Raw genomic sequence first — 26986 nt, forward strand, 5'->3', positions numbered from 1 at the left:
CCCTTGAGCTTTACGAGTTTCACAATTACTTCTCTCTGTTTTTGTCCCAGCATTTATTTATCTGTTATATTTTCTTTTCTAAGACATATGAAAAGGAAAAATTGCTGTTCTTTTGTTTGCTGTTATTTATGTATGTTCTTAATGTTTCTTCATGTTTATGGCAATACATTCCTTTTTGAAAATTTGGTCAGCACATGCCTTTGCCCCTTTTTTCCCCCAATAGTTGTTAAGAGAGCCCTACTGGGTGTATATTCTACATCGTTGAACGTAGCTTAGCTCTCAGAGGGAAATATTTTCCCTATGGGGTGTTGAAGAAGAAAAACAGAGTTTAATTTTCACCCTACCAGTCAAACTTCTGTGATGTGCTGTGTCCCACACGTCCTCACTGTTTTTCTCAAGTGCATGGTTGTTTTTTGCCAGTTTTAAAAGTTTCCCCCAGTATAGCTGGAACCAGCTCTGAGTGCATTCGAGCAGATGTGATGAATATGCTGTTCTTATCGGGGCCAGAAGTTGGCCTTTGTATTGTGCTGTAATAATTTGATGTTACTGCGTGATCCATGGGTGGTTGAAAAGGTACACTGTTGACTGGAAGCATTCTAGTCATAAGTATTGTCTTTCCATATATTTTACTGTTTTATTTTTTTCCTCCAAGACTTGTCCTTCACATTTGTAGATGGTGAAAAGGGGCACAGTTTTGCAGACTTTGTGAAACTTGGGCAGTACATCTGTCCGAAAGAAAAAGCGAGTCTTCTAGCTACCTTGGTGTCTCACCATGGGAATCTTGCGGCCAATTTTTAGCTCCGCAGTGGCTAATAAGAAAGAATGTTGGTACCTTCGCTACGTTCCACTTTTGATAAAATGGACCGTGGATACTTTGGGACAATAGCCTTCAACTTGTACCATGCTTTTGGTTGCAGGTGTTGCGTAATTGAATGCTTCTGCAATCTCTAATTTTGAGGTGGTCATGACTAAACGTTCAGGGCTGGTAACAGTGTTAGGGAAACTCGCATTGTTGCGGCTTGGAGGCCACAATGATACACACGCCCCTTTGGAAAATAAGCTTGCTCATTGTGAAAGCCTCAAAGCATTAACAGAGCCACATTCAAAAGTTCGCTACTTTAGTCACACATTGTGGCTCTGTTATGTGCAACACAAGAATATGTGCATAGTGCTGCAGTCACAAGTTTGATCTACTGCAAACTCCTCTATGTGCACCAGCACGCTGCACACATTTTTCATCCTGTGGCTTGAAGCTTGAGAGGAACAAGCAAGCCTTGCCAACCAAACAATCAGCTTTCATGCAGCATGAGTCCAACTTTTTTGTGGTTTTACATGAGTGCGCACTAATCATTCTGCTTGCTGTGAGCACTGTCTGCTGCATCCGTCTAGTCACACTCTTGGTGTTTCAACACCTTGCTGTTTGTCATGCAAATTTATCTCGGTGTTCACTCAATGCAATGTTTAAACCGCAAAGTGGGTGACAATCTATTTTGAGTGTATGTTTTTGTGTCCAAGACTGGTACAGTTGATTGGAAAAGACTGGTGAATCACCCATTTTCGTGATATAGTCCAAAGCATTGCAGTGTCAGGTAGTCTCAGAACTTACCCATGGCACTGTATTAGTTCAGTTTGTGTTTTTAGACAATATTATTTCGAGTCATTAAGCCCTCTCTCTCTCAACTCCTCCCCTCCCCCTCGTTTTTTTTTTGCTGTTTTTCTTTTATAGCTGCTTGTTTAAACCAATTTTTTTTAAGGTATGTTGCTTTCTTTTCTTGTCTAGCATGAGCATGGATGGTGGATTATCACTGGCATGGGCATACTGTCCACGCTAGGTAGAGCTCTCTCTTCTGGTTCATTCCTTCGTGTCCTGCAGGTATACTGCAAGCGTTCTGTTCACTAGTCATATTTTTCTTTGTGGCATGTTGCCATAGAAGAAATTGGGTGGGGGCTGTTTTGTGTTTACTGGCTTTTCCGAGCAGACGGCAGAATTTCTTGCAGTTTTACTACTTTACAGGTTATGAGGCAGGTTATACATTCCTGGTTGAACGGGAAACAACTGCTAAAAGCTCAGCAGAGAACTGTTCACTTATGGTGTTCTTTTGTCTAGTACTTTCTTTGGATGTTTTCAACAAGAACCGACAAGTGTTACATTTTCGATGACTGCTGTTTTTGCTTAGTCTGAGCAGGAAAGCTTGCGGTTTTCTTGCACCAGTTTAGTAGTGTAATGCCATCATCGGAATGTTGCGCCTCTGGCTATGGAGATGGTGGCTTGCCCCCACTAACATACAGCTTGTGTTGCTTTATTCCTGTCTGGTTAATTTATGGAGGATGCACTGCAACATGGCTTTATGCATCCTACATGGTGAGATACCGTCACTCTTTCTCTATTGTCAGTGAAGAAACAAAGGCTTGTGACATACTGCTGTGACCTACCTACTTATTATTCTTAATTGCAACTTGTGCTGCACCCAGGCAGAGCATTTGCAGATGACATCATATCCTTGTATGTTTGCATGAGTGCTTTGATTAAAATGATTGGGGCATCCGTGTGCGCATCAAACTCTTATTGATTGTGGCATTTATTTTCAGTTAGCTGCAAATACAAGGCTGTACGCCATTTTGAGTGCTGGTAAAGAATCCTCCACAATGACAAAAGCATTAGAATATCGATCCAAGTGAAATGTGGCCTTGTTTTTTTTGGAAGTTTCATAATTGTACTGTTCGTAGATTATTTTTTTAATATACCTGTTGTGGTTGTTGTAAAAAAGGACCTAGAGGGTATTTTCTTTCTTGGTTTTATTTTTTTGGTTTTGGAAAATCTTAAATAAGCCTTAAAAGGCTATCATTCAAATGTGCATATAGAGAGATGTATTCTATGCATTTATTGGTGTAATTTTCTCGGCATTTGTGTATGCATGCCTCATCAAATTTTTACTGATCTTTCATGTTTTGCTTCATTTGTTGCTGTACTAGCTGTATTGCATGATAGCATAAAGTTCTGTGTAAGGGTAAGGTTTCAGCATGTCTACCATTCAGGCCTATGAGGAGAAAAAAAAAATGATGAGAACTTGACCCTCCCATGAGAACACAATGTCTTGTCTACCTGAATATTACTAAAGAAGGTATGCATTGTTGTCATTGCTGGAACTTGCTCGTTTGCCATGGTTGTTGCTTTGTGCTATTAAAGAAACTTATATTGTCAAAAGATGTATATTAGATTGTGATATTGCATGTAGTATATGGGGGCTTCAAGCAGTTGCCAAGTTTTTTTTTTCTGCATTTGCTGGATCATAAGAGTAACTTGTGTTTCAATGGCTCTACAGCTTCAAAAGCTCTAATGTATTCACTGCAAAGTAAAAGAGGATTGTATTGTTTATGTATGCATTGATAATTGTGGTCAAAGAGGCTAACAAAGACATGTGTAGCCACTGAGCCTTTGAAATTCATGAAATGTAGTTAAAAGTGACCTAAGAAGGTGACATTCTTAGATTAATTTAAATAATCTGTGTTCTGCAAAAGTTGAAGAAATGTGCACAACAAGCTGTCCGTTATTTCTTGGTAGCTTCATGAAGGGGCCTCCACTAACATGCAGTATTTATTCGAGTATTGTTTTTTAGGTCTTGTCCAAGCCCCGCCGCGGTGGTCTAGTGGCTAAGGTACTCGGCTGCTGACCCGCAGGGCGCGGGTTCAAATCCCGGCTGCGGCGGCTGCATTTCCGATGGAGGCGGAAATGTTGTAGGCCCGTGTGCTCAGATTTGGGTGCACGTTAAAGAACCCCAGGTGGTCTAAATTTCCGGAGCCCTCCACTACGGCGTCTCTCATAATCATATAGTGGTTTTGGGACGTTAAACCCCACATATCAATCATAGGTCTTGTCCAAAATGAGCTGCGGTCTAAATCATTACCAAAGAATCTTGATGTATTATGAACTTACTTAAAACAATCCCGTTGATGTGGCTGCTATTCTTCAAGTAGCACAGACTGCTTAGGCACATTGTGTATATGCATTTGAAGTAAATAGCAGCACCTAAAAAAAACATGCAGAAAACAATTGAATGCAACTTGATTTGACTAGCCAGATTTGGTAGCATAGCATATAGCAAACACAGGTGTGTTATGTTGAAAGTTAACATCCTAAAAACTGTATTGGTCAGCCTATATTCTATTTATTTATTTATTTAATAATATACAAATGTAGACCCACACTTCTGTGGAAACTATTTTCGAGTAAACATGGTGTGTACTATATGGATCTAGCGCTTTATCAATAAAGTGCTTCATAGAACCAGATTCACATTTAAGATAAGGTGAATGTGGTTCTCTTAGGTGAAGTCATTTGAAGAAGTATTCTGTAGTCGACCATTATTATATGTCCTGGCTGTACCTTGGGCAGGGGAATTCACACCTATCAAAACTATTAAAACCCTAGCATTATCATTAGAACTAGGCTGTATAGTCTGGTTTTCTATTTATTTACTACTCGGCTTATTGGAATTACTCTACTGTGCCAGAAGTTTCACTTGTATACAAATATGTAGCTACCTTGAAAGCAAAGGAAACTTGTGATTGCCTGTAATATTGTTACGGGAAGGATTCTTCAGCTCCATGCACTGGCACGTAGCAATATTTTTTGGGGGAAAATGCATTGGGTGGGTTGCAAGTTCTTTGGCTGTGGAAATTGCTTCTCAAGCATTTCAAGGCTACCTTAGAGAGCTTAATTTGGAAGGAGTGATTTACTGGACATCCTTAAGCAGAACCTCGGCACTATTAATTGTATGGCTACAAAGAGGAAAACTTCCTATTCCTTGAGCCGCGTGATGCCCTGCACCATCTTTCTCACATTTTGGCACAGTTGGTTGCACTGAATTGGTTAGAACTTTTTTGGCTAAAACATTGGGAAAGCCATTCCTTTTTTCCCCTCTCCCCATGCTAGCTGTGTTGAGCAAGCATACATGGGTAGCTTAAGTCACTGGTGTTTAATGTTGCAAAGTGCGCTGCCCTCGATAGTGGGTACTTTAAATGCCCACTGTGTTGCATTATGGTTAGTTGCACTTGGCGTGTGCTGATAGGCCAATTCATATCACACTGTGAACAGTTGGCTGTTGGGGTAGACCCCTCTTTTATCTCGTGAATGCTTACTGTGTCATATATATATATATATATATATATATATATATATATATATATATATATATATATATATATACAAGACTTGTACTATCTATTTGTGTCTTGATCTGTGAATATGATCTTAAGTATGAAATAAAAGTTCTGCAATCTCGTTTAGTGCAGTTTCAGTTAACTTTTTCAAATTAAATGCTTTTTTAGGTTGGAGCTTGCAGTGAAGAAGGCTTTCTTAAAGGTAGGTATTCGCTGCACACTGAATATTTGCATGCTCAGTCACTGTTCAAGCTTTTCCATGACTGGTAATGAGTACCTTGTTCGAGTAGCTAGAACACAGTGAAATCTTGTCGCTGTACTGCATGATTGCAGGGTCAGTGTTGCTCAATCGAAAGCCCTATTCCAAATTTTTCTAAACGTTGTTCTGCGATTTAAGTATGTTGGCAAAGAACCAAATTTTGCGATCAAAGGAAGTTAGTACCTGCAATACATGAATGCAAGAAATATTATCATTGGCACCATGCAATGGAGCAAAAGCCACAAGTTGTGTTGTGGCAGCTGCATTTGCACAGAAACATATGGTTTCACAACTTCATAATGCCTATAGTGTATACAATTAATTCTGTTACAACTTTATTATGCAGAAATGTTCCCATGCTTTTATAATGGCCTTTATTATTTAATATACCTAATTAATTAATAATGTCTCGTATTGTATGTGAATCAAGGATTGCATGAAAGTGATAATCTCATTTGAGATTTTCGTTTAAAGAAGTACAGACACCATTTTTTGGAGGGGAGTTTACTCTGCCATACACATCTACTGTATGTGGAGACAGTTCAGAGCAAGTACGAAGCTGAGCAAATGCTAATTTGATATTGAAGCCACTTTTTCTCTGACACACCTACAGACATCAGCACTAGCTTGACGTCAGGCTACATTGCTAATTCTGGTGACTTCAGACAACAGTTTGACTAGTTGTGATGGTGTTGGGTACCTAAACTTACAAAAATGGCTGCTTGTGCACCACCCAAAACAATTGAAATGGTCGCTTCTAAGTCGCGAATGGATCCACAGAGCGGAACTGCTGTGCAAATGTCGGGACATCTTGCGCGTGCACTTGTGAAGTAGCTCATACCATGTGGTGCCGTCAGGGTATGGTAGAAATTGAAACTAGCTTTTAAAGACACTCAAATTACTTTCTTCGGACGCACTCACGGTTAACTGTGCATTTTTTAGGCTCTTGAATGCTAGGCCTTTCATTTGACAAAAAACACCACTAATGAAAACTTTCGTGTCAGTACCCCTTTAATATTTTGCAAGAAAACCATGTAAGTGCTCCAGGAAATTAACTTGGAATGATCTTTGCATAAGCCAGCAAAAGAGTGGACACTTCAACCTTTTATGCGTTTGTTTGCTCGCATCATGGCGAAATATTCGGAAGCATGTACTTTCTGCGTAGCCAAGGATGCCACCACCTTCGCCCCCTGACAAGCAATGATGGTCAGGGGGCAGGCGGTGAGGTGTCGAGCAGGCGGTAAGGTGAGCATCAGAATATCGGGATGGGTCAGGCGGATATGCCGATGCACTCTTGCTATCTGCAGCACGTCTTCTAATAGAACACGCTGACATGCAGTTTCGCCCCGTTTGGCCACAGCTTGTGTAATTTATTTTACTTTTTGAGCACCTGCACAGTTCCATGTATACTCTTGGGGTAAAAATGGCTCGGCGTGACTGCGCACCTCAGAGTGCAGCTAAACCTGGCACAGCTGTGCATTGAACTGCAGCGATGCATGCGCACAGGGTATCACGGTAGTGTTTTCATGCCATCTACTACTGCACTGGAGCATGCGGTTTCATTGTAGCCACTGTGGCCGCGGCACCACTTGCTTGGCTGTAGTACAGCAAGAGTGGCACTCTCAAGTATGCGTATGCCACTTCGATTTGATGTACAGCTGCTTTGGATGCAATGGCTATTTGCAGAGCATAGACACACTGATTTCTGTTCACCCTGAGAGTGGATGGCATTGTGCATGGGTGGTCAGTATTTCTCAGGCTATTCTGCCATAGGATTACATGGGTTAGAGGTCTCAAAATTTTTGACCTCCCTCCTACATGTTGTCTACACTGCCCAGTGGGTGTCATTGCAGCAGATCAGCACAGTGTGCAAGGCTGCCTTGTTACCACAAGTTTGATCATCTGATTGACTGATAATGTTCCTAGCTTTGATTACAATGCACAGTCGGCCAGATGGTGGCACACTAAGCCACTAAATGTCGGCTATTTTGAGAGATGGCCACAGTCCTGTGGTGTTCCATATGCTTAGTTAAGTGAACCCTACAGAGAAACACTAAGTAAATTTAGACTCTTAAAGATTTTCAAACCACTTATATGTCTTAATTTAATAGAACTCCAATACCAAGAAAAGAAAATGCTGGTAAAAGTTCAGTTTTGCATTTTTCACTGAAGCTACTGTCTGTTACAACACTGAGGATTTCAATGTGGTACAACTATTATTAAGGGTTCTTAGGTGCTGCAAGTGTTCTTGAAAATAGCTTCAGTTTTTTTCATATGTTTCAGTGAATCAAGTGCAACTTAACCGTTAAAAAATGCAAAACCCCAAGAAATGCAGTTCTGAGTTTTATGACATTGTATAACTGGTACTGATTATTCAAGGTCATGTCACCACTCATCTTTCGTTTTTATGTGTTTTGTGGGATTATGAAGCCAGCTGTTGCATCGAGATTACTTCTTTGTTATCGTAGAAGGTCGAGTTATTGTAAAAGAAGAAGCGCCAACCTCAATAAAAATACTTGAAAACGAAACGCTATGTTTCGGCTCCCACATGTTGGTAGCCTTGCTCACAAAACGATACGTTTCAGCCCCACACAGGAGCCGAAATGTCTCGTTTTGTTTTGAATTGTTTTCATTGTGGTCAGTCTTTTCTCTTCTTTTGCAATGCCTCCTCTCAAGCAGACAGGATTCTGTCAAACCCTGGATTCCAATATTAGGTTACTAACACATTGAGCTTCTTTTTCTTTATGGTAGTGTCCTTGTAAAGGCCCCCTAAATTGCCAGAATGTAAAAGTTGTTACGACAGTGGCAGCTCTGTACCCATACACAGTGAACTGGCTGCATGAATGTGTTTTTTAAATGATGCTCTAATAGCAAAGGTACAGGCATTTCACAAATTATGTTGATTCAGTTGTTTCATCTTTTTTATCACTACTCACAGCACTTTCTTCTCTCTTCCCTCTTTTCTTGTGCACACAGGGCTCTATTGGGGGAACTTTATTGTGTATAGAAAAGAGTGAAGGAACACAGAGTGCATGTGTTCATTATTATTTTTTTTTGCATCAAATGAAAAACCAAGTCTTCAAGAGACTAGATATTTTGCTGGTAAGCATGAGTGCACCCTGAAAAATTAATTACACATTCTTAAAAGCTGTTTACTTTTCCGTATATGTATACCTTCCATCCTAGTACAGTCAATAAACTGAAACTGAAGCTAGTTTTGACTCCTACTATACCCTGACATCATGCATGACACTACAAGCTTCTTGCCACGCGCTTGCTCAAGATATTGGAACATTTTTGATGGACACATTACCGTGTGGCTTCATTGTGGTGCAAGCAGCCATTTTGAGTGTTTTGGTAACCAATGTCATCATAGCTACCATACTGGTGCATGAAGTCTCTAGAATTGAGGCTGTAGCCTGACTTCACATTGATGCCTGTGTCAGAAAGTTCGCCATGCCTAAATTTACTTTATTATCAAGCTGTCTTGGCATTTACTGATCTTCAGACTTGCTCAGAATGGTCTCTGTATACTGGAAATCTGTATGATGGAGTAACCTCAGCTTCGAAAATTGGCTTCGGCGTCCCCTTTGAGCTGTGTTCGAAAATAAGATGGTTCGGGGCTCTTCAAGTTCTTATCGCTTCAAATATACCCCGTGCACAGCGCAGGTTTTTTAGTTATGACATGGTGCTCAAGAGTTGTCAGTGCAGCTCAAACAACTTCTGCACTAGTTGGTGAAATGATGCAGCCGGGAAGTGTGGCATTATATAAGTATTGTTCATCATGGTGATGTTTGCTGAACTGGGCTGCTTGTAGAGGATAGAAAAACATACCCCTTTTTGGCAATGTGCATTTGTTCATTTGAGCTGTTGAATCAAGCACAGCTTGTATGACACAGTAAGCACTTTAAAAATGGCACACAATGCAATGCCATAAGGAATACTGGAATTTAACATCTTTGAAGGCATCCCAAAGGCAAATGCTAAATCAATGTGGATTTTTGAAATAGCATTTCAGAAACTTTGTAGTGCTTGTTTAGTGCCAAAGAAGTTTGAAAGAAAATCACTTTTAAGTGGTGTGCATATCGTTAGCACAATTCCAGCTGTCTATGTCTTAGAACGGCCTTATGTCGTAGCATAAATTTGCTGAGCCCACCTTTTACTGCCTAACAGCCTGACCTGCAGCACAGGGCACAGAGAATACAGAACTGGTATTGCTCTCAAGGTATAGCATCAAGAAGTTATTTTTTTCACGAATCCGACTGAAAAGCACAAGTCACATTCTTTCCCGCCTGAGATGTACTGTGATGTTCTCTTTTATCATGGGTAGTATGAGCATGAAAAGTTAATTTTACTAAAGGCATTCATCATTGGGCTCTTGTTCCAGGATGTCCCACTGGTGGCACAAGTTGTGTCCTATATTAATCTTAATTTCTCGATTATTAAAGTGCTTTTGTACGCAATATTGATGTACTAAAGGTTCTCAGGCATTTAAATTTCAGTCTGACAAAAAATTGGCCGTGCATCTGCATGCTTCTCTGCAAAAGACGTCAAAAAACGATAGTCTTCTGTCTGGTGGGAGAGAATAAGGCGTTCATTTAGTGTTCTGTGCGAGAAGATCGCCAAGTGCTGCGTGAGATTTCGTGCCATCTGGCATTAATGTGAAAAATCATAAGTATTTTAAAACGGAGAGTCACTGGCAGGTGGCAGTACTGTGTCATTTTAGCGAAGCATAGGAAACGTCCGCTTTTTCGTTCGTAGTGCCGCATGGTCAGCGCAGCATAATAACTACTGCGGTGTTTAGAATTACATGTATATGAATTTTCTATATAAAGAAATACACTACTAGTACTTACGGGTTGATATTATGCCTCAAATATATATAATTATATTTGCTTTTTGAGTGACAATGTTCAAGTACGAACGCAGTCACCAGGTCAAGATAGATGGGCTTTGAGCATAAATTTTCACCAGGTGGCTGAATCGGGACACACAGACGAACAGACAGACCGAAATTTCTGTGTTGAAGTATTTAAAAGTGTGATTTGCCTTTTGTGTTCATTTATTATCGCAGTACCAAAGCAGGTAAAGGCACCCAAAAGACATCTACAACATGTGTTAATTTAAAATATGGCAACATACTCATATACATTTGAATCTGATAAAGCAAGGTTGCCCTACATCTTCTGTATCACAAATTTTTTTCTTGATGGGGTTAGTGATACAAGCTCACACAAACACATTTTGCAAATGTATTTGTGCTGCAGTGATCAATCTTAGAAGTTAATATGCCTATTCCGCAATCAGTTCTGCAAAAACAACCCCGCAACTTGTGCTTCATCCTATGCATTAGATGTGTGCGTATTCTATTACCAATACAAATGAAACTGTCCTTGCACAGTATGGATATTATTTGTGCTAGCAATCGAATTATGTCGCTCCTTGAATGTGCAATTTCCTAGGGAAAAAAAAAAATACTGTATTTACAAGCAGCGCAGTGCTCAAAACCCATTTGCCCTTGCCTGCTTTTGCTGTATACTCAAGCCTTCAAGTTTTCTACCAAAAGTTTATGTCTTTTCACTATAAGGAGAAGTGTTACTACTTCTTATATGCTGCGGAATGGGTGGCCGGGCAACTCACTAGCTAGCGTTGACCAGGGGGGATAGAAGCTAGACTAACCGCACTTTGTGGAAAAGTGCACAAAATAAATTTGTCATTGTCACAGTGAAAATGAAAAATAGTGCAGATCATTTATTCAGGGGTCATTCCAGTAGTACAATATCAGTATACAGCAAAATACAGCCCCTAACTAGAGATTCTCCCCCTCTCAGCCTTTGAAAAAATTCTGGAGAAAGGAAAAGGAGGTTGATGCACCTCTGCCCCTGTAACTGGTGGCTCTCATTGCAGAACAGGAGCACTAGAGGTTTTACCTTTGGTGCTCTTGTGCTAGTTGAGCAGTTGCCATCAACAGTAGTTGCTAGTAGAGTACGATTACATTATGCAAACTTATAGATTTATTGTCCATTTAACATAAGCAGTTTTGCCATGTTTTGATGCCCTAACTTTCCCTTTAAAAAGTCCTCATTTTAGGAGTTTCTTTGCCTTATAGTTTCATTCCACGACATATTATATTCATAACATTACTGAGGTACATAATCATTGGTCTTTTTAGTGGAAATAAAGAAATGATTGCTTATACATATTCTAAAAAAAGTATTTTGTTTAAGTAAAAAAAAAAAACATGTTTGTTTCTTTTGAAAGTATAGAGAGCAGAAAAAAAAATGGATTATGAAATCTCTGCTGTGCTTAAGTTTTGCCACTTCTCATTATTGGGCATTAAAGAAAATTATATATGCAGGGTGTTTCAAGAAATGTGTCTACTATTATACAGGAAATAGGTATCTGCGTGCTACTTGTAGCGTTCCTTTTACTGTGAAAGAAGGCATCCTCAAATGTGTTCAAACTTTAATTATTGCGGGAATTATAAAAACTAACTTTTAACAGGTGGAAATGAGCAGTCAAGTTGAATGGGAGAATTCAAGTCCTTGCTGCGAGTAGTCCATAGCCACTTTGAAATTTCTGGAAGGTGGCTACTGGTAATCATTAGTGGTGATGAAAATCTGGCCAATTCAGCCGACAAAACCGAAAATGATGCACAAAACAGAGCATCTGCCATTCACTTCGAAAACACCCTCAGTGACGACACCGTTTTCCTTGCAGCGAGGAAGGAGGATAAGCGAGCGTTAATAAGCAGCCATGCGACAGGAAAGCGCTGCTACAAAATGAAGTATGTAGACTGATGGTCGATAGCGGCAAGGGAAACTGTCTTCATTGATGGAGTTTTCCAAGTGAATAGATGCGCTGTTTGGAGCATTGGTATCAGTTTTGCCAGATTTCATCGCCCCGCCGTGATTACTAGTGGCCACCTTTCATAAATTTCAAAGTGGCTATGGACTAATCGCAGCAAGGACTTGAATTCGCCTATTTGACTTGACCGCTTATTTTTACTGGTGAAAAGTTAATTGTGTTAATTTCTCTAATTACTGCCATAATTGATGTTTCTTCAGTCACAGTAAAGGACGCAGGTAGCACGCAGATAATTCCTTTCTGTAATTTTTTAATAATAGTGGACACATTTCTTGAAACACCCTGTACATAGTGTTTATTATTCTCCTTTTCAGTCATTTGGAGGAAAGTTGGCGTTTTCTTTAACTGCTTGCTTTAACCATGTTCTGCATTGCATTTATGCACTCTTTATTATACAAAGGGGTGCCAATTAAGCGGAGATGCGATTCAAAACAAAAGTTTCATTAATCTGTAGCCTAGGGCAATCACATTTTTGCTGTATATATAGGCTTTTATGCTGGTTTCAAATATGTAATCAGATTTATAATAATATGTGCAGTATTCGTTTTGTGCCATGATAGTATGCGAAGTATAGTTTATTTTAGATAAACTTTTTATCCAGCAAAGCTTTTATGATTCTGAACTATTATTGTCTCATATAGTTCCACAATAACTGTAGAATGCAAATAACTGTCAAAACAGTGCATATAAGACATTTTAATGGACATAAAATTTTATAACCTAAGAATTCTTACAGAATCCTCATCCCATAATAATTGCTTACTTTATGTTCCTATTATTTATATGGTGGTTTTGGTACGTTAATCCTCACATATCAATCAATCATTAGGTTCCTAATGATTATACATGTGATATCAAGTTTAAAAAAAGACTCTTGCACTCTTCACATGTTAAAGAATATATGGGCAAAATTTCATTTCGATTGGGCTATCAGAAGTACCGAAAACATGATGTCTAAACTCAAGAAGTTGCCCAAAAACGGATTTTGAGAAGAACGCATTTTAAACGTATAAGTTAAAGCTCATCTATGCGGAAAAGAAATATTTTTAAGATGATTTCTTCTATTATGAGAGCTTGGCAATCGTCGTTATTTTAAGCATGTGGCTTGAGTGAGCTCCTTATGTGAAATGCAATGGCAAGCAGCTAGGTGACAATTTCCAGGGGACACTAGACAATGAGTTATTTTTAGTTTTTAGTACTCACCTTGTGCTTTTTAAAAGCAGTTTTAACCCACTTCAAGGTTAACTACAGTCTTCAGTTGTATTGTCTTGAAAGTAGAGAAACCAAACTTGTGAATGCAAATAAAAACGAAAAATGCGTAATTTGGCAAAAAACTAATTTCTTGACCCGCCTCTCCCCTTAAGCCTTACCCAGAAAAATGTTAGCCAGGTAGCCGTACATTCTAAGGAGGAGAAGGAGGAATAAACTTTATTATAAGAAACCAGCAGGTTTAGGTGGCCGGGCCTAAGCCTCTATGAAGGGACGTCAAGGGCTTGCCTCGACGCTGCCTCATGGGCCTGCTGGGTCGCCCAGGTTTGGTCGTAAAGAGCGGGGCTCCGCAAAGCCTCATGGAGCTTCAACGAAAGGGTCGTGGCGTTAATGTGTCTGTGCTGTGCCGGGCAATGCCACAGCATGTGCGGAAGCATAGCCGGGTGAGTGCCGCAGCACCAGCAGTGGGAGATTGTGTACATGTCCGGGAATATGAGGTGAAAGCGGGCAGGTGAGGGATACGTGTTTGTTTGAAGTAGACGTAAAGTGGTGGCTTGTGGCCGGTTGAGCTTGGGGTGAGGTAGGGGAAAGGCTCGGCGTTTGAGGTAAAAGTTCTCAACCAGATCATTGTAGGTAGTGAGGTTGTCCATATCGTCTCTAGTAGCTCCAGCGCGGTTGACAAGGCCTTGCGCAAGGGAGTGGGCGACCTTGTTGAGGTTGGGGAGGCGTGGGTGGACTGGGCCCGTGTGAGTGCGGATCCATGTCAGGGTGATCATGTTTTCTTTGGAGTGTGGTGCCTGGCAGAGTATGCGAAGCGCTTGAGGAGAAATGCGGCCTTTGCTGTAGTTAGTGACGGCTGAGCGAGAGTAGCATTCGATGGTGTCACAGGTGGGATTTAGAGTGGCCAGGGCGATGGCTCTCCGCCTCGTGCAGTCTTTTGTCCTGTGTCATATCACCTACGTTGCTGCTTATCTGAACTGGCATCGTGCAGAATAAAACAAGCTCGATACCCTCATACAAAAGGTCTGTCTACAAGCAAGCACTTGGCCTCCCACACTACACCAGCACTGAACTTTTCAATCAACTGGGAGTTCACTACATTCTAAGGAAACTCAAACTATTTTGTACTCAGCAGTGTGATAATGACTTACCTGTGTTTTCAGATGATCTTTCAAGTCAAAAGTAAACTTGGCAGCACCTCCATAAAAGTTCGATGCGGAAGAGTGTAGGGCCATAATTTTGTTACTTCAACAGAATGGTGCAAAACAGGTTCATGATAAAATGCCACAGACTTTGAATGACATTAGCCCTTCACATGCTGCCATTAAGCGTGGTGTTGTAATTTTTAAAGGTGTCCATTTCAATGCAGAAAGACCAGTTAAGGGTCTTCTTCTATTTCTGTATTTTCAAATGTAGAACCCATCTATGACATTATCGGGAAGGTCTGTCAAATATTACCCAAAAGTTATTGCTATGTGTCTGTGATTATGACAGATGGTGTTGATGCTGTTATGCACAATTTGAAAATAATGCTTCAAGCATGATGCATCCAAATATTACCAATGAAAAACATTAAACAGAGTGGCAGTTTTGGAACACTTCTAAAAAATTAGTATGTGCTGAACGAACTAGTCAATTCTAATGAGACGTGGTGTTGTGACCTCAAGACGAGCAAAATAACAGTAACAAGAGTTCAAGCACAGGGTCAAAGGAGTTCTGTCTGCATAAACCAATGCAGAAGTAAATGGCAAGTTTTTTGAGTGAGGGGGAAGTTCTGCTTACATACTAGCTCCAACAGTGTTACACTATTAAGCCTTTGTGGTCCATTGTCGGGCAGGGCCCAACAACGCAACATGGTATGGTCAGGACAGCTGGGCAAGTTCTTTCGCAATTGATTCACACACATGTTATCGCACATCATTATGCGCCATCTGTAAATGAGCTAGTAAACTGCTTTTACCTGAGCTTTGAGTTGTTCCAGAACAAACAGAAGGCGGGAAAGGTTTTGGCCCACAAAGGCGAGTTAAGGGTAGTGCATAAACCACGGAGGGGGGGGGGGGGGGGATGTTTTGACCTTCACTTGTACTTTTGATGGAAGGGACACCGCTTGCAAGTAATCCCCTTTGTGATTTATCTTTAAAATATCGTATTTCAAATACTTGACAGATAAGCATAGCACACTCTCCTTAAAATCAACTTTAGACATCTAAAGCCCTTCCATAAGTAGTGTAATAAGACTGCACATAATAAACAACAGACAATACTCTCCGGGTTGCCATTTCATACGTCTTTTTGTTCACCCCCACCCTAAGTCCCCTTGGTGCGGATTCTGTCTTCTCCCTCAAGTGCTTGAGCTTGCTTCTAGTTAAAACAAAGTACAGGAGTGAGAGCTGCTTTTGGTTTCAAAAAGCAGTGTAGAGGTCATGCTTCCTAAAGTGCTACAGGTGACTTCTGAAGCGCTGAAAATCTGAGACCATCTACTTTTATTTATTTGTGTTGACTATTGGGTGGAAGACATCAACAAAAAGTATGTATGTAACTTATTTCAGGACATAATTTATCCACAACTAGGAACACGCACAAAGGGACAAGCATAACCAAATTATGTCCCAAAGTGATTACTAATTAGGCCAGCAAATAGTCTTGTTAAAATGAATAAAATTGCTGGAGTAAGAACTGTTTCATAAACAAAAAAATCACAAGTGAATATAAACACCAAATAAAGGTTTCAAGGCAAATCTTTGGAGGCTAACAGTGCACACAAGTGGAGCTTAAGTTGAATAGATCGATTGATATGTGAGGTTTAACGTCCCAAAACCACCATATGATTACGAGAGATGCCGTAGTGGAGGGCTCCAAAAATTTCGACCGCCTGAGGTTTTTTAATGTGCACCCAAATCTCAGCACACGGGCCTACGGAATTTCCGCCTCCATCAAAAATGCAGCCGCCACAGCTGGGATTCGATCCCGCAACCTGCGGGTCAGCAGCCGAGTACCTTAGCCACTGAACCACCACGGTGGGGCTGAAGTTAAAGAGCTTTTCCCTCACGCGTCATGACAAAACAAATATGCTGGCATGTTCATTTGATGGTTTAAGCTGAATGACATATCAGCTTGAAATGAGTTACACTTACAAACTAACCTTGCCAACTATTGGCTTCTCCGTCTCACACTTGTTTTCTTTTCGTTTCATTTCTTTAATTCTCATATAAGTAAAAATAAGGTGTATATTTACGAAAAACAATATGGCCACCATGGCATCAAAGAGAGCACCCCTTGAGATTTATCTCAATTTACACTACTGGTTCAGAGATCTAGTAAAAAATTTAAAATAGCTCTCTAAAGGCAAGAAAATGCCTCATTGCAGGTGAAACAATGGCAAAAAGTTGTTGAAAACACCTCTAGGGACCGTGATTTTGGAGTGTGGAGAAAATTGATGCTGAAAATTTACACCAGATGAAATTATTTTATTGAGCTGAAGGACCCATGTCACAAGTGCATTGACTTCTTGGGTTATTAAAAAGAGTGAAACAACTTTCTAGCCCTAAGGGACTAACAAATGGCCACAACATTCGATTAGATCCTAGTAGAAATGAAAAATAAATAAATAAAAGATACACAAATACAGTGACAGATTCAAGAGTCATTTACAATCTGATTAGGGCTTATATTTCTAAATCATGTTTAAAGGTTATGAAAAACTGGAATATAGCAAAGCCTTGCGGAAGAGCCTTGATGAATTGTGGAGTTTACTTAGCTGTTCTTGCCGCACGTAGTCCGACGCTTTCATGCAGCGTTCGAAATTACTGTTTATAGCATATATTATCCATCCCCTCTATATTCTGTGCTGCTTACAAAGTAAAATTAGTTGTACACTAAGAATTGGTGTTGCCTTCGCAGCAATGAGTGGAAACTGTCGAACCATAGCGCATGCACGCATGTGCTACAAACCGCACCCACAAATCACTCTTAAGCTATCTCCCTGTTTGCAGCGTGTACTGTATACAACTTTATGGTTGCCACAGATTGAAAATTTTTTTATTATAAATGTCTCTAATATTTTTGCTGTTACCAGTCCGTGATTACACTCCAGCCGATAAGCTTCCCGTTGCTCTAAAGAGAGGTACCATAAAAATGGAAAACTGTTGTATACAACTTGCAAGGCTCAATACTTATGCACCCCTGTGTATGTGTTACCAAGGCTGAACCTTTACCAATGCAAGATTTTTTTGCAATGCACAAGTTTATACCAGTTTAACATCTGTGTGATTTGAAACATGTGCTATAGGCACCGTGAAGTCAAGTTTTTGAGTGTGACTGCAGTGTCGCAACGCACAGCCTAGTGGATAGAAATAGTATGAAGTCTTGGTTTGGAAGACCTTTATTAGGCCTGAGGAACCGGCAGCCGACAGCTACGATGAACGAACCAAGATGATGGTGCTATGCGACAACGATGAGAATGCATGAGCAATACATGATAATGATGATGATGTACAGGTGAAGAGGATGGGTATACTAAATGCCCACACTGATTCCCCCACGTGAAAGTGGCCAGCCTGGCCGCGGCAAGTCAAGGGGACAAAGAACGTCGCATGAAGGGCTTCATACGAAAGACATCGACGACCTCAGTAGTTCGATAACGGCAATCTCCTGGGGCTACAAGTGGCGTCACGCGATAATTCACTGGTGAAGTCTCTTCAAGAACTGTGTACGACACGATAAACCGTGGCTGAAATTTGTCGCACAAACCAGGTGTGCAAATAGGCGTCAAAAGAAGCACTTCGTCTCCAGGTTAAAGCATACAGCACAATGCGATTCATCATAAACTAGCTTTCTCTCTTGCTGTCGGGCTTCAGTAATTATACGAGCACGTTGGCGACACTGTGTGAGTCGTAAAACGTATTGTTTAGAAGAGGATGGAGATGAATTCGCATGGCAGGTAAAGAAAGAGACGTCCAGAAAAGAAGTAGGGGAGCGTCCATAAACTAGGTAAGATGGTCAGTAGCCCGTTGTCCGCTGAATGGCCGTATTGTAGGCGAAAATGACGAATTGTAGAACTATGTCCCAGTTCTTGTAGTCTGGTTGAATATAGGCGGTGATCATGTCAGCAAAAGTGCGGTGGAATCACTCAGTGAGGCCGTTAGTCTGGGGATGATAACTAGAGGCAGTCGTGAGTTGTACCAAAGGCGTGAAGAAGTTCGTTCACTAGTTGTGAAAGGAAGGCCCTTTCACGGTCACTAAGCAATACACGTGGAGCACAATGACGCAGTATAACGGCTCGGAGGATGAAATCGGCAATTTCAGAAGCTGAACCAGTAGTGACGGATGCCGTCTCGGTGTAGCCCGTCAAATGGTCAACGGCTGTTACTATCCACCGATTTCCGGCAGCACTGACTGGAAGGGGGCCATAAAGATCGATGCCTACAACTTCGAATGGTGTGGCTGGGCACGGAAGAGGCTGTATGTAGTGTACCGGCTGGAGCAGATGTTGGTAGTTTTTTACATTGGCAGGTAGTGCAGGACCTGACATACTGAGCTACAGTACTGGTAGTGCCTGGCCAATAAAACCGACTTTGAAGGCGATCGTAGGTTTTATGGTAACCAAGGTGACCAGTCAGATGGTCATGAAGCGCTCTGAGGACTTCAGACCAAAGCGATCGAGGTAGAACGAGAAACCAGTGCTCACCGTCAGGATGGTAAATTTTGCGTTACAGTACCGAGTTGTCCAGCTTAAATTGCGAGAGTTGGCGACGGAGCCTCGCATTAGGTGGATGGGAACTGCCAGTGAGGTAGCATATAATACGTCAACAGTATGGGTAAGCCAGCTGTCGAGAAGGAAAATCGTGGGGGTCGTCCGCAGGCAGCTGATCCATAGAGGCGAAAGAGGAAACCGCTGTAGACGTGGACTCCGAAGGTGTGTTGTGCAAAGTGATTGCGGAAACGCCGAGTGGAGCCGCTGATAGAGGGCAGCGAGAAAGCATCGCGTCACTATGCTGTCTGCCACACTTGTATACGATGTCAAAATCATACTCTTGGAGGCGTAGAATCTAGCGGCCGAGGTGTCCCGACAAGTTCTTGAGTGTCGAAAGCCAACATAAAGCGTGGTGGTCAGTCACAATGGTGAAATGGCGGCCGTGCAGATAAGGACGAAATTTCTGCACTGACCAAACGATGGCAAGGCACTCCTGCTCGGTGATAGTGTAGTTCCTCTCGGCTGCGAAAAAAACGCCGCTGGCGTATGCAACGACTCGCTCTCGCGAAGAGTTGTCGCGTTGCAGGAGCACGGATCCTAAACCACGGCCGCTAGCGTCTGTATGCAGGAAGATCGGTGCATCATCGTGAAAATGAGAAAGTACAGGGTTGGTCGTGAGAGCACTCTTCAACCTGTCGAAAGCCGATTCACATTCCTGAGACCACTGAAAGGTCATACCGGAAGCAAGTAGCTTAAGGAGTGGTGCGGCTATGGAGGCAAAGTTTTGTATGAATCGCCGAAAGTAAGAGGCGGGACCAAGAAAACTTCGCAAATCTTTCGGTTTGTCAGGGCGAGGGAAGCGAAGCACCGCATTTTTTTAAGGGTCTGGACGAATTCCGTCCTTGCTCACAACACGACCAAAGACTTTGATAGATCTGCTGGCAAAATGGCACTTCTTGGTGTTAATTTGAAGACCAGCGCCCGCAAGGCAAGTCAGGACCTCATCCAAGTGTAGCAGATGTTGCGGAAACGTCGATGAAAAGACAACAATGTCACCGAGGTAACATAGGCAAGTCTTCCATATCAGGCCACGCAGCATGGTGTCAATCGTGCACTCAAAAGTTGCGGGCGCATTGCATAGACCGAACGGCATAACATTGAATTAGTATAGGTCGTACGGGGTTGCAAACGCAGTTTTTTATCATCTTCGTGCATGGGGATTTGCCAATAGCCGGAACGCAAGTTGAGGCTCGAAAATAATTCAGCACCTTGTAAGGAATCGAGGGCGTCGTCGATGCGTGGCATGGGGTATACGTCCTTCCTAGTGATTTTATTGAGTTCTCAGTAATCGACGCAAAATCGTACGAAACCGTCTTTTTTAAGCACCAGAGCGATGGGAGACGACCAAGGACTGGTTGAGGGTCAGATTATCTCCCATTGTAGCATATCGTCTACGTTTTAGAGACGCGGTACGGACGGCAATGCACAATGAATGTTCAGCCAGTCTGAATACGATGTGCACATCGTATTCAGACCAACTGAACATCCATTGTGCTGTAGCGGTTGTCTGGCCCAGGGTGGATGAATGAATGTCAAAAGAGTCTGCATGCTTTTCCAACAAATCAAGCAGCTTCTGCTCCTGTGAGTCAGTCAAGTCTTTGTTGATGGCTGCTGTAAAGGCCGACAAGGCAGCATAATCTGCAGGATGGCCTTTAGAGGAGACAGGTGTAAGAGGCACGACGCACACAGGCTCCAGATCGGCAATGCAGGCGACAGTAGTGCCCTGCGGCAGTAAAATTTTATCTGGTGTGGTGTTTGTAGCAGCGAGGACAGCTGATCAATTGTTAAAGCGAGCCACACCATAAGCATCATCATCTTGGTTCGTTCATCGTAGCTGTCGGCTGCCACTTCCCCGGGCCTAATAAAGGTCTTCCAAACCAAGACTTCATACGTGATGGAGAGTGCTGTTAGATCGCTCATTGTCCTCTTGACCACTCTACCCACTGGAGCTACGTTCAGGTCGCCGCTTGGGCCAGGTGTCCGGAAATATGTTGCACCAATATGAGGTCGGTGCTGCAGCCGTTCCCACTCCACCACCGCACCTTCTTACATCGTTAACAGCCTCCAGCGTGAGCCCCATCCCTTCGCTGGTATGCACGGGGAAGATGTGGAGGAATGGCTGGACGATTTCAAACATGTCGGTGCTGCTAACCGGTGGGATAACACCTTAAACTCGCTCACATCTCATTCAACCTCACGAGTGTCGCGAAGACGTGGTTTCTCAACCGCTTCTTCGACATCCCCGACTGGTCAGCCTTCAAAGATCAGCTTCGCCATGTCTTTGGCACACTGGCTGTTCGTTCGGCTTTTGCAAAGAGAGCTCTCTCGACTCGGAAACAGCACATTGGGGAGTCATATACATCCTACATCGAGGATGTTATGTCACTTTGTCGCTGGGTTGACACACCAATGAGTGAGTCAGACAAGGTACATCAACTCCTTAAGGGGATTGCACCCGTCGCATTCAATGCCCTTGCAATCCAGAATCCAGCTACCGTTGCTGACGTTGATAGCAATATTGTGATGGACCCAGGTAGGATGCGAATGTAGAGCGCGCATTTTGACACGACATAAGTGGATGTTTTGTGGCCGGGCTGGAGGGGAGACAAATGGTTGCAGCCCATTTTCTATGTGCCCGTAATGGCAAATGTTGGTAAACTTGGGACAGCAATTGTGAACATAACAGCTCCAAATTGTCAACGGTGCCGTTGCATTGAAGGCGACCAGCACATCAAGGAACGTGCATCGGTATGCATCGATGTGGTCTGTTAGTAAAGCCAGCAACGCCCACTTTCTAGGACAGCTGTGGCATCTGAACTCACCGGTGACTGCTCCGCCCACTGGGACTAAAAAAAGATATCCGCACAATAAACTGAGCGCTTTTTGGTTTGAGGCTTGAATGAAACGTTTGATGTTCTGCGCAAGAAAATCGGTGAATGGTATTCTGAAGGCGCTGCGTTAGAGTGCCTCGAGCTGTAACGGAGGCAAACAAGCGCATCTAGGCATGTTAGACACGAACGCCACCTTGCAGTTATCTTTGAAAACGAAGGCGTGCGCGAACGCGGAGAAAGATGCACACCAGTCTCGGAGGTGATATGGTGTAGAATGCAAAGCGACGGGCAGGTGCCACCACCGTGTCGTCGTAGCAAAGCGTTGGAAACAACTTCTTGAGCATTGCGTTGCACTGCCAGCGCAGCGCGTTAAACGCTACAGTCCTTACAGTTACTTGTGTGTGCCTCTTCTAGTATAAAGGCAGACATAAAAAACGGACATGTTGTTATGGCACCTCAGATATGCCCAATATTTGCGTTTTTAATTGACAATAGCACAACTATGAACGCTAAACCTTGAGCTATTGAATATTGGTGGGCACTGCAGATGGGGTTGGCCGTTTGATATATCGTTAGGGTGGACAAATCGACAAATGTACAGACAGACGGGCAGACAGACCAAAATTTTTCCGTCGAAAGTCCCCAAGAGGGACTATCGTTAAAGGGCCACTCACCAGGCTCTATGCCGAATTTTAGTTACACAGTGGAAATTGTTGGGTGTCCGATGAGGAACGTTTTGCCACAAAAATTTTTCGAATCGGTTTAAGCGCTGCGGATAATACGAGGAAATAAAGACCCTGTGAACGTCGAAGCACGGACTCTAACACGGGCAGTGCACATTCCAGTCGGCGTGACGAGGTGATCCCTGGTGAGTACACTGTAATATAAGCATGGCATGAGCCTCGAAAACGGGTACAGCTTATGTAGAAAGAACAGCACTGCAAATGACTTGCTTTCTAAGAAATCAGTTTGTCGCATCCAGTAGAAAAAGATCTCTTCACAAAGAGGTTAAATTCAGAGTGCGCAAGTGCTTGAAAGGGCTGCACTTGAATAGTGAACGAGTTCTATACAGCTAACAGATATATGCTATACAGCTATATGACACAATTCATCGAGCGGCAGTTCTCGCCGTTGCACAGCACTTAAAAATGTGTTCACAGGAGCTTTCAAACAACACGGCTCCTAAAGTTCCGGTTCGAAGAATAAAAAACACACAAACACATAACAGGACAAAGGTCTGTCAACAGCCAAGTCGTGACGAATTGACAGGTAGCCAGGCCACAGGCGAAGCGGCAACGAGTGGGCACTGCAGATGGGGTTGGCCGTTTTATATATCGTTAGGGTGGACAAATCGACAAATGTACAGACAGACAGGCAGACAGAGCAAAATTTTTCCGTCGAAGGTCCCCAAGAAGGACTATCGTTGAAGGGCCACTCACCAGGCCCCATACCGAATTTTAGTTACACAGTGGAAATTGTCGGGTGTCCGATGAGGAACGTTTTTCCACAAAAATTTTTCGAATCGGTTCAAGCGCTGCGGCAACGAATGGGCACTGCAGATGGGGTTGGCCGTTTGATATATCGTTAGGGTGGACAAATCGACAAATGTACAGACAGAGATCAAAATTTTTCCGTCGAAGGTCCCCAAGAAGGACTATCGTTAAAGGCCACTCACCAGGCCCCATACCGAATTTTAGTTATACAGTGGAAATTATTGGGTGTCCGATGAGGAACGTTTTGCCACAAAAATTTTTCGAATCGGTTCAAGCACTGCGGCTAATACGAGGAAAGACCCTGTGAACGTGGAAGCACGGACTCTAACACGTGCAGTGCACATTCCAGTCGGCGTGACGAGATGGGCCATGGGCGAAGCAGCAACGAGTGGGCACTGCAGATGGGGTTGGCCGTTTGATATATCGTTAGGGTGGACAAATCGACAAATGTACAGACAGACAGGCAGACAGAGCAAAATTTTTCCGTCGAAGGTCCCCAAGAAGGACTATCGTGTACAGACAGACAGACCAAAATTTTTCCGTCGAAGGTCCCCAAGAAGCACTATCGTTAAAGGCCACTCACCAGGCCCCATACCGAATTTTAGTTACACAGTGGAAATTGTTGGGTGTCCGATGAAAACGTTTTGCCACAAAAATTTTTCGAATCGGTTCAAGCACTGCGGCTAATACGAGAAAAGACCCTGTGAACGTCGAAGCACGGACTCTAACACGTGCAGTGCACATTCCAGTCGGCGTGACGAGGTGGGCCATGGGCGAAGCAGCAACGAGTGGGCACTGCAGATGGGGTTGGCCGTTTGATATATTGTTAGGGTGGACAAATCGACAAATGTACAGAGAGACAGGCAGACAGAGCAAAATTTTTCCGTCGGAGGTCCCCAAGAAGGACTATCGTGTACAGACAGACAGGCAGACCAAAATTTTTCCGTCGAAGGTCCCCAAGAAGCACTATCGTTAAAGGCCACTCACCAGGCCCCATACCGAATTTTAGTTACACAGTGGAAATTGTTGGGTGTTCGATGAGGAACGTTTTGTCACAAAAATCGACAATGTACAGACAGACAGGCAGACAGACCAAAATTTTTCCGTCGAAGGTCCCCAAGAAGGACTATCGTTAAAGGCCACTCACCAGGCCCCATACCGAATTTTAGTTACACAGTGGAAATTGTTGGGTGTCCGATGAGGAACGTTTTGCCACAAAAATTTTTCGAATCGGTTCAAGCACTGCGGCTAATACGAGGAAAGACCCTGTGGATGTCGAAGCACGGACTCTAACACGTGCAGTGCACATTCCAGTCGGCGTGACGAGGTGGGCCATGGGCGAAGCAGCAATGAGTGGGCACTGCAGATGGGGTTGGCCGTTTGATATATCGTTAGGGTGGACAAATCGACAAATGTACAGACAGACAGGCAGACAGAGCAAAATTTTTCCGTCGAAGGTCCCCAAGAAGGACTATCGTGTACAGACAGACAGGCAGACAGACCAAAATTTTTCCGTCGAAGGTCCCCAAGAAGGACTATCGTGTACAGACAGACAGGCAGACAGACCAAAATTTTTCCGTCGAAGGTCCCCAAGAAGGACTATCGTTAAAGGCCACTCACCAGGCCCCATACCGAATTTTAGTTACACAGTGGAAATTGTTGGGTGTTCGATGAGGAACGTTTTACCACAAAAATCGACAATGTACAGACAGACAGGCAGACAGACCAAAATTTTTCCGTCGAAGGTCCCCAAGAAGGACTCTAACACGGACTCTCTCTAGCAGGGACTCTAACACGGGCAGTGCACATTCCAGTCAGCGTGAAGAGGTGGGCCACGGGCGAAGCTGCAACGAGTGGGCACTGCAGATGGGGTTGGCCGTTGGATATATCGTTAGGGTGGGCAAATCGACAAATGTACAGACAGACCAAAATTTTTCCGTCGAAGGTCCCCAAGAAGGACTCTAACACGGACTCTCTCTAGCAGGGACTCTAACACGGGCAACGCTTATACGATTGATAGATATGTGGGGTTTAACGTCTCAAAACCACCATATGATTATGAGAGACGCCGTAGTGGAGGGCTCCGGAAATTTCGATCACCTGGGGTTCTTTAACGTGCACCCAAATCTGAGCACACGGGCCTACAACATTTCCGCCTCCATCGAAAATGCAGCCGCCGCAGCCGGGATACGAACCCGCGACCTGCGGGTGGGCAATGCACATTCCACTTGGCGTGACGAGGTGCCCCCTGGTGAGTACACTGTAATATAAGCATTCAATTCATCGAGCACACAATTCATCGAGCGGCAGTTCTCGCCGTTGCACAGCACTTAAAAAATTTGTTCACAGGCGCTTTCAAACAACACGGCTCGTGAAGTTCCGGTTCGAAAAATAAAAAAACACACAAACACATAACGGGACAAAGGTCTGTCAACAGCCAAGTCGTGACGAATTGACAGGTAGCCGGGCCACGGGCGAAGCGGCAACGAGTGAAAAGGCGCAGATAAAGGATTAACCCACATGCGCACAGCGTGTTGCGCCGTGCCGGCGGCAACCAATGGCTTCATCTCACTCGCAGGTCATCTCACTTTTAATAAGCGTGCGCGCAAAGAGGGCCAATTTGAAATGCTGCGGCCGACGAGGAGGATTACGTGACTGCACAGCGGCAGTGAGGGGATAAACAGTAAGTGAAAAGAGGGCAAAAGGGCATCTGGTCCTTTCTTCTCGTTCACTTCGGCGTCGGCGCTTGAGGTGCAGTAACAGCTGCAGCAGCAGCGCTGGTAGGAGCCGCGGCAGCTTCTGTGGCCGGCTGCTGTAGAAGTCGCATGCGTTTCCGTGTGTAGTGCTGCCAATGCAGGAGCTGTTGGTCCTCGATGAACTTTGCGCATTGGGCGTTGGATATCTCACGTCGGAAGTGTTCATATTGGAGCAACTCTAGGAAGTAAAGGCACATCGGATACTTGAGGTACTTGGAGTACTCCGGCTTTTTCCAGTATTGAAGATAGTTCAGGTAATTCACAAAAATTTTCTGCTTGAGGTAACCTCTCTGTGCAAGGAAGTTCAGGTAGTTAGGGTTTGCCAGGCACTGAACAAACTCCAGTTCGATCTGGAAGCGCAGCTTTTGCTGTTCGTCTGTCTCTTTCACATTCATTTTCGTTCTTCACCACCGTGACCACTGCGCACCTCACGGTGAGGAGCCTGGAATAAAAGTGCAATAACCGTGTTTTGATTCAGCTTACGCGTCTGTACACGTAAACAGGCGAAGATGGTTGAATGCTTCTAACTTACTCCAGTTGGCGCGCGGCATCTTTTTTTCCTCCGTGGTGCCGCCACGCCAGCGCATCGCCATCTTATACAGGAACGCAGATGCGCATTACCCATTACTTCTAAAAAAAAAAGTTCTCATATGCAAATA

The 26986-nt window shown here is 43.3% G+C and overlaps 1 protein-coding gene across 1 annotated transcript; it reads right to left on the minus strand.

The window, feature by feature from the left end:
- Nucleotides 1-16941: 16941 nt before the first annotated feature.
- Nucleotides 16942-26959, minus strand: MED31 (mediator complex subunit 31). The gene is made up of 2 exons (XM_037413694.2): nt 26860-26959; nt 16942-26769 (listed from the first exon to the last, which is right to left on the minus strand). Exon 2 carries the CDS (start codon nt 26720-26722, stop codon nt 26300-26302), a length of 423 nt encoding a protein of 140 aa, XP_037269591.1. The 5' UTR covers nt 26723-26769; nt 26860-26959; the 3' UTR covers nt 16942-26299.
- Nucleotides 26960-26986: the final 27 nt, after the last annotated feature.

Source organism: Rhipicephalus microplus, chromosome X (genome assembly GCF_043290135.1).
Source record: "Rhipicephalus microplus isolate Deutch F79 chromosome X, USDA_Rmic, whole genome shotgun sequence".
Lineage (NCBI taxonomy): Eukaryota > Metazoa > Arthropoda > Arachnida > Ixodida > Ixodidae > Rhipicephalus > Rhipicephalus microplus.